This window comes from Odontesthes bonariensis, chromosome 17 (genome assembly GCF_027942865.1).
Source record: "Odontesthes bonariensis isolate fOdoBon6 chromosome 17, fOdoBon6.hap1, whole genome shotgun sequence".
NCBI lineage: Eukaryota > Metazoa > Chordata > Actinopteri > Atheriniformes > Atherinopsidae > Odontesthes > Odontesthes bonariensis.
Genome location: NC_134522.1, coordinates 3120486 through 3129151, shown reverse-complemented (window position 1 = coordinate 3129151; position 8666 = coordinate 3120486). Strand labels below are relative to the sequence as shown.

The following is an 8666-nucleotide window of genomic DNA, read 5'->3' as shown; positions in this document are numbered from 1 at the left end:
GCAAAATTTGTCTGTCCACTACTGCCGTATATTATTTTAGTTAGGGCTTGTAAGCATTTTAAAAATAAACACACCCTCAGTTTTTCTTTCAACTGGGTTCAACAGACACGACGTTCCGGTCGTTTATTTAATAATACAAAAACAATTGACTGTTTAAGTCATTCATGCGATCACGTTTTGTGACCGTGTGTATTTTATTTATTTATTTTATTCATTTATTTTATCAGGAGCGACGGCTCTGACTCATTCAGTTAAGCTCAGCAGCTTTAACTTTCAATAAGTAATCTGTATTACTTTATTTTAGGCGTCACAACGCTCCGTTAAACAACGTTTAAACTCGCTCCCCCACTTCATGGGGTTTCAATATAGCACCTTGATGCTTTTTTTATGTCCGCGGCTGCAAGATTACAGCGGATCAAAACTCCTGTGTTTGAGGAGGCTCTGAGTTGACTAAATTCGCCGGGACTCGCGGCTGAATTTGTGATACTCATAAAAAAAAAAATCAAATCAACCGTGTTGGAAACTCGCAACTACGGCCAGGCCTTTAAATTCAGCGTTCTTACGCTGTGCATGCAATCTTTATTCTGGGGGGAAACAGCGACAGCTGGGCTGCTGGCTGCTCTTCTGCGGTGTGCAATTAATATTGCGCACCCACGGATTTGGAGAGTTATCATGCGTCCACGATTACTCTGATAAAGTGCTTTTAGTCATTCTAAGTTTATAAAGACAGACACAGCCACTGCTTGCATTGCTCACACACAGATAATGAACCAGCCAATATCATGTTTATGCTTTCCTTCACGTAAGTCAGTCTACCGTAAAACGTCTCGCACGGCGCACCAAAAATATGTAGCGTTACCGGGTATTTATATACCTATTAAATAGAAGGATTTATGAGATGTTCTTACAGTCTCAAATAAACCTTACCTCGAATTCAGGGGCACCACCAACCTAGGTTTTGACTTAATTTTAAGTCACAGTCAGGTAGGAAAACTGTTCGAAATCTTACGATCCTGGTGTTAAATTAATATTCAATTAATATTCAGTCTCATATCTCGCTACTTTCGTGAAGTTCTCGTTTGGTTGGACAGACATTACGTAAAGAAAGCATACGACACAATCTGTGATTATAACATATATATAGATATATGAACTGTTTATTACAATGATATGATCTTAGACATGAACCTTTAAACAAACAGGAGATGCATTGAATATGGGTGATTATATAAAACACTTAGTGAATATAAAATAAAATATGGGGAATGGGAAAATACTGGATTTATTCAAATAGTTTGGGTTGGCTGACTATTTGAATCTAAATACTGTACTGACATTTCGGATTAATTTATCATTCTGTGAAAGCCTCGAGACATCCATCAAACCCACTTTAAGGTGAAAACGGGTCGGTCTTACTGTGCTGAAGTTCTGTTCAGTCGGTTCGGACCATGGTAGCGGCCACGCGGGGTCCGAGGGGATTTCTCTTCCGCTCTCTGGGCCTTCCTGGCTGTGGTGGCTGACCTTTTTAGCTTCTCAGTTGCTTCTTTCACCGGGAAACGGGGACGATGATGTCGAGGGCTTTACTGTGGGATGATCAAATCCATCGTTGTGTCAGAGTTGGTCCGTTGCTGCTTTCTCTGATGAAGTGAACTTAAGTTCACAGAAGATTAATAAAAGGTTGCTTGGAGTTGGCTTTCTTGGTAGGAAAAGGTGATGATGGCGTGAAACAGCGGAGGTTAGGACGTGCGACGTAGAAGGACGTGGATGGCGAGGGACGAACACAAACACGTAAAACGTGCATCTTCAGAGTATTTCAATCTGTTTCTTTGTTCGGATCTTTCTTTCTCGTCTCCGGGGTCTCACTGGGTTCTGGAGGGTCTCCTCCGGTCGTCCGCTGCATCGTTATCCACACGTCCTTCCGCTCTCTCATGAGATTATGGGAACACTCCCAAACTCCGGCGAGCTCTTCTCTTCTGCTTAAACCATCTCTAAAAGTCTCTGAGCAGCTGTTCTCTGCTCAAATCTCCTTCTGAAACTCTGGGTTGGAACCCTTCTGGAACAAGAGGGAAGAAGGCAAGAGGGCAAGAGCGCGTGTGTTTTCCGCTGTTCCGGGTTTTGACTCTCGGAGGCGGGGCTTACACTACTTTTTCAGCCAATGACATGCTTGAACTGTGTGCATGTCTCTGTAAGGTGATCTGTGCTAGGGGGATTTCTGGATGAGACAAAGAACTCTGTGTTTCTCCATTACTCCCATCTCATAGAACATTTGTCTCGGTGATTCTGAAAACACCACATCTTGTTAAGATATGCAGATTAAAGATATAACATAGACTTGTAATATAAAGACATCAAAATAACACACATGATAAAGACAATTATGACTTTCAAAATTCAGATGAATATCTATGAAATCGTGACATATGAATAGTGAGTCACACGATGCTAATTTCTGTGTTAACAATGGGGACACTAAACAAATACCAAATAGATACCGAAGGGACATCGTTAGAAGTTACTAGTTGCATATATTGTCCATTCCATATCCATTTTACTGAGTCCTTTGGGATTTAAATGTTCAACTAATCACACTGCAGACCACTAGGGGGCAATGTGGTTCCATCAGGCAGGTTGGGCATTTTCCACCAAAATCAGTTCTTTGTCAATATTTAAGCCAGAATCGTACAAATTGTCTCTATATGCGTCTTGTGATCAAGCGGGAAACCTGAAAGAAATTGTACACGGTTATCAAACACATTTAATATAGTTTTAAGATTCGACTAAAAGTGAGTCTTCTCAGTTCATGTGTAGCCATCTGGTCTCTTTCTCTGGTGGGAGAGGGTGTTAAAATGTCAATTCGATTCATGGTGAAGATAAGATAGTGAGGTCTCCAACAGAAAGATCCTTTGTTCATTCGAGTTTTCCAATTTTTATGGCAAGTGTCTGTTGCGAGTTCGACTCCCCAAAAACTCTAAAGAGGGTAGAAGATCAACGTAAATTAGGCAGTTTCTGTCTCTTTTTCCTTTGTGGAAAGAAAATGAAGATCTGGTTTATATCCACATACGTAAACATCCCCCACAGGAATGTTGGTTTTGTCAAAGTTTGAAAAACTCTTAATCCACACGGCACTGTGACTGCTACACAGCCCAAGCTCAGACCACCTTCAGGCAGAGAAGGGAAGAGAAAAGCCTGTGGGACTCCTCCTGATCGAAGCCCAGGTCAGAGAATAACAGCTCGTCCCGCTCAGCCCGCTGTTGCCATGGAAACCCGCCAGCCTCCGATAACAAACGGTTATCCAGAAGAACAAACATCACGTGCTTCGGGTCCCTGCCACCAAGTAAGGTCTCGTCTCTCCTTCTCAGACATGGTGCTGTGCAGGGCCTGAAAACGAAATTATTTTCAATCGTTCCGTTCCGAACGGTTCAGGCATGTTTAACGTTTTCGTTCTTGCGTTCCGCCACCAACATATCGTTCCTGAACCGGTTCGGAACGCAAAATATCGTTCGTTCTTATCGTTCCGGCAGTGTTTGGCGGGCCTATCAAGTCTACGTGCGTGGACTTTACCTTAGAATAGACGTACTCATCAGTATTCGCCCTTGATTTACACCGTAGCTCTATGCCCAAAAATAATAAATCACCGGCAGCATCCAAAAACATTCAGATGGGCTATCCATCCCACAAAGCTTACTGTAGCCTATAGGCCTGTTCTATGATAAATCATTTCTTATCAAAAACATTTCTGGATAAGTGGGGGAGAGCCGGGACGAATGAAACACGTGCGCCAATGCGCGAGATCCAAATTTCTGTTGAGCTTTTTTTCTGCCATTCTGAAGACTATATTTCATCTAATTCACTTATTCTGTTATTATTACTTGAGGCTACTTACTTGAGCCCTGTTTCAGATTCATAGTGGATCCTCCTGTTTTACTTTGACCCAGCATTAAGGCGTGGGTGACGATTGAAACAAGCGTTTCATTCGTCCCGACAGCGTCCTCCTACTGACACTTAAATCCTTTTGGTCAGTAAACCTGACAACGTTAACATTTCATACTTTCGGATTTATGAAAGTAACGATTCATCTGCTGTTTGGTCATAACATCCTACTGCATAAAACAACTAAAACAACTTTTGATCACAAAAAAACTACGACGGGTAAGATTTTACTTATCAGTGTCAAAAACAGGCTGGTGGGGCTAACGCTGGAACGAGGTGACGTCACGGCACGAGCTTTCCCGGGGTTGGCCAGTCTTCACAGCTTCCTGCATTGAGCCTAGCGGGCAGCGAAGTGAACGCACAACCGGAAGTAGTCTTTGTTTTCCCCTGACAAAGGCTACGCTTTTGTGAAATTTTATAAAATATACAGAGAACGAAAAAACCCGTTATTAACCGGTTTTGTGGATTTCAGAATAACGTTTGTGTTCCGGAACAGTTGAAGACCATTTTGTTTTCGTTTCCGTTCCTTGAACCGGTTCGGAGCCCTGGTGCTGTGTTGGCCCCTTTAATATGCTGTCAAAGTTAATTAGCCGATACTGAACTCAGGGTAGCGAGAGGCCAGACTTAATAAACTTTACCCATTCATCCCATTCCAAACTAGCTACGTCTCTCTCTCTTAACCCGTATTTTATTATAAAGACTGCAAATTATCTCTATTCTGTCCTCTTTATCAACTGTTGGCATATAATTGTGAAAGACTGTTTAAATAAAAGTTTTGTAAATGATCAGAGCGTCACAGAAATTCTTAAGTGTCGGATATCCCTTCAGACAGAATTCGACTTCAGTGAGACTTTTCCCTCATAACTTTTAACAGTTTCTCCTCCCAGGACTGTAACGAAATTAAGGTTATGGATATGGCAGGTGGTGCCCCTTTCTTTTATTAATATCCAGTATATTAATCCATTTTCACGTGTAAATTCGCTACAGTATCGTCTGCATAACTGTGATAATTGATGTTAAAGTTCTGCAATATCTGACCCAAAGGGAGCATATACAAGTTAAACAGAAGAGGCCCAAGAATTGACCCCTGGGGGACTCCACGAGTCATGGCCACTCGCTCAGATTCATAGCTGCCAATTGTAACAAAATAACTCCGGCCTTCTAAGTAGGACCTGAACCAGTTAAGGACCGCTCCAGAAAGTCCAGCCCAGTTTTCCAGCCTGTGCAGCAGGATTCTGTGATCTACAGTATCAAACGCAGCGCTGAGGTCCAACAGAACCAGGACTGAAACATTACCAGAATCAGTATTCAACCTGATGTCGTTTAACACGTTGACCAGAGCTGTTTCAGTGCTGTGAGGACGTCTGAAGCCTGATTGAAAGTTATCAAGACTTCCAGTTTCATTCAGAAAGTCGTTGAGCTGGTTAAATACAACTTTCTCAATAATCTTAGATATAAAAGAGAGATTAGAGACAGGTCTGTAGCTGTTCATCATAGAGGCGTCTGGAGTTCTCTTCTTTAGGAGTGGCTTAATGGCAGCTGTCTTTAGTGACTTGGGAAAAATGCCTGATGCCAGTGAGCTGTTAACTATTCGTAGGAGATCACTTTCTACTGAGGTAAAAACAGTTTTTAAAAAGTCGGATGGTATTATGTCCAGAGTGCAAGTTGTTGATTTCAGATGCCGAACTGTTTCCTCTAGGATTTTAAAATTAACAACATTAACTTGTGAGATAACGTCAGAATATGTACATTCCTTATCAGAAGCTGTTTAGTCAAGTATTGTAAACTCAAAGGTCATCAATAAATGTTCAGATAAGAGTTATGAGGGAACACTGTTAACTGTTCACTCTCACCGCCATAAGTCAGCACAAGATCAAGGGTGTGATTAAGGCAGTGAGTCGGTCTGTGAACACTCTGAGGAAATCCAACAGAGTCTCATATAGAATTAAAGTTCATATTCAGGCTGTCATTTCCAACATCTACATGAATATTAGAGTCACCCACTACAATGACTTTATCTGTACTCAGCACCAACTGGGATAAAAACTCTGAGAACTCAGACAGGAACTCAGAATAAGGGCCAGGTGGACGATACACAACAACAAACACAAGAGGTTTCTGTGGTTTCCACTTTGGGGAAAACTGAGAATCAGATATTCAAAAGAGCTCAAACTAATCTTTGGTCTTGGACTGATTAGTAGTCCCAGATAGAATTGAATGGACTGAACTGTGATAACCTCCCTGTTCCTCCTGCTCTCACCCACAGCAGCTCGCTCTGTCCACATGTTTCCTTGTTCCCTCCCCTTCAGATCTGCAGCTCATGATGGGCGTAACCAACAGGAAGTGAACCGACCGGCTCTGTTCTCTGCACCGACACGTCATTTATAGCTCAGAGCTCAGAGCAGTTTCAGCTTTGAGGAAGTGAAACTCACTCAGTCGCTGCTGCTAAACGGTGAAATGGCGCAGAAAGGAGTTCAGCTGGAAGGAGAAATTCTCCAGTGTTCGATCTGTTTGGATCTGCTGAAGGATCCGGTGACTATTCCCTGTGGACACAGCTACTGCTTTCACTGTGTTAAAGGCTTCTGGGATGGAGAGGATCAGAAGGGAGTCCACAGCTGCCCTCAGTGCAGGCAGACATTCACAGCGAGGCCTGTCCTGGGGAAAAACACCATGTTAGCAGCTTTAGTGGAGCAGCTGAAGAAGACTGGACTCCAAGCTGCTCCTGCTGATCACTGCTATGCTGGAGCTGAAGATGTGGCCTGTGATGTCTGCTCTGGGAGGAAGCTGAAAGCCACCAAGTCCTGTTTATCCTGCCCGGCCTCTTACTGTGAGGAACACCTTCAGCCTCATTATGATTCAGCTCCACTCAGGAAACACAAGCTGGTGGAGCCCTCCAACAAGCTCCAGGAGAACATCTGCTCTGATCACGATGAGGTGATGAAGATTTTCTGCCGTACGGATCAGAAGTGCATCTGTTATCTCTGCTCTGTGGATGATCATAAAGGCCACGACACAGTGTCAGCTGCAGCAGAAAGGACTGAGAGGCAGAGAGAGCTGGAGGGGAGTCGGCAGCAGATCCAGCAGAGAATCCAGGACGCAGAGAAAGATGTGAAGCTGCTTCAGCAGCAGCTGGAGGCCATCCATCAGTCTGCTGATAAAACAGAGGAGCACAGCCAGAAGATCTTCAGCCAGCTGATCCGTCTCCTCCAGAAAAGAAGCTCTGATGTGAAGCAGCAGATCAGATCCCAGCAGGAAGCCGAAGGGAGGCGAGTCAAAGAGCTTCAGGAGAAGCTGGAGCAGGAGATCACTGAGCTGAAGAGGAAAGATGCTGAGCTGCAGCAGCTCTCACACACAGAGGATCACAGCCAGTTTCTGCACAGCTGCCCCTCAGTGGCAGCACTCAGGGGGGCTACACACTCATCCAGCATCCAGATCCGTCCTCTGAGGCACTTTGAGGATGTGACAGCAGCTGTGTCAGAGCTCAGAGAGAAACTACAGGACATCCTGAGAGAGGAATGGGCCAACATCTCACTGAGAGTCGCTGAAGTGGATGTTTTACTGTCACAGCCAGAACCAGAACCAGAACCAGGACCAGGACCAGAACCAGAACCAGGACCAGAACCAGAACCAGAACCAGAACCAGAACCAGGACCAGGACCAGAACCAGAACCAGGACCAGAACCAGGACCAGAACCAGAACCAGAACCAGGACCAGAACCAGAACCAGAACCAGAACCAGGACCAGGACCAGAACCAGAACCAGAACCTGAACCAACGAGCAGAGCTGGATTCTTAAGATATTCATGTGAAATCACACTGGATCCAAACACAGCAAACAGAAAGCTGATACTGTCAGAGGGGAACAGAAAAGTGACATTTATGAAACATCCTCAGTCTTATTCTGCTCATCCAGACAGATTCACTGACATGTGGCAGGTCCTGAGCAGAGAGAGTCTGACTGGACGTTGTTACTGGGAGGTGGAGATGGGAGGAGAAGGAGTTTATGTAGCAGTCGCATACAAGAACATCAGCAGAGCAGGATGGGGGAATGAATGTAGATTTGGTTATAATGACAAATCTTGGGCGTTAAGATGTGACCATAACAGTTATTCATTTAGGCACAACAACAAGGAAACCTCCATCTCAGGTCCTCGGGCCTCCAGAGTGGGAGTGTACCTGGATCACAGAGCAGGTATTCTGTCCTTCTACAGCGTCTCTGGAACCATGACTCTCCTCCACAGAGTCCAGACCACATTCACTCAGCCGCTCTGCGCTGGAGTTGGGCTTCATTGGTGTGTTTCAGGAACAAGTTGCAAATTTCTCAGCTGAAAAAGGAAGCAGCTGAAGGTGCAGTGAGTTTTAATCTGTGAGTTTTCATTTTGACTCATTCTGTGACTCATTTAGTCCCATCGTGGTGTCATTTCTAAGCTGTTCAGAGATTTTCAGGGAATCAGTGATTTGTTGATGTTGTTCTGTTGACGACTTTCTTTTGTTGGATATCTCGATATTCTTTGACTAAAACCGACGGCCCTGATATTTCTTTATGTTCTGATTTTTACAGCCAAGACTTTCAGCTCAGTTTCATGTTTGAAGACTTTCTGTTGAGTCCAGACGCTCAGCTGACAACAAATGTCTGGATTCAAGGTGACGACGTGATTTAGATTCATCTCCCGAAGGTGATAATAAATAATAAATAAAAACTCATTAATAAATAAATAAATAATAACTAAAATCAA

General features: G+C 43.8%; 1 protein-coding gene across 1 annotated transcript; it reads left to right on the top strand.

Annotated features, from left to right (window-relative positions):
- The first annotated feature begins 6387 nt into the window (after positions 1-6387).
- Positions 6388-8288, top strand: LOC142365860 (tripartite motif-containing protein 16-like). The gene has a single exon (XM_075447601.1). The coding sequence runs from the start codon at positions 6388-6390 to the stop codon at positions 8257-8259; it is 1872 nt and encodes a 623-aa protein (XP_075303716.1). The 3' UTR covers positions 8260-8288.
- The last annotated feature ends 378 nt before the right edge of the window (positions 8289-8666 follow it).

Excerpts from the sequence above, each read along its gene's own strand:
- LOC142365860 (XM_075447601.1), top strand. The coding sequence starts at position 6,388 with ATGGCGCAGAAAGGAGTTCAGCTGGAAGGAGAAATTCTCCAGTGTTCG.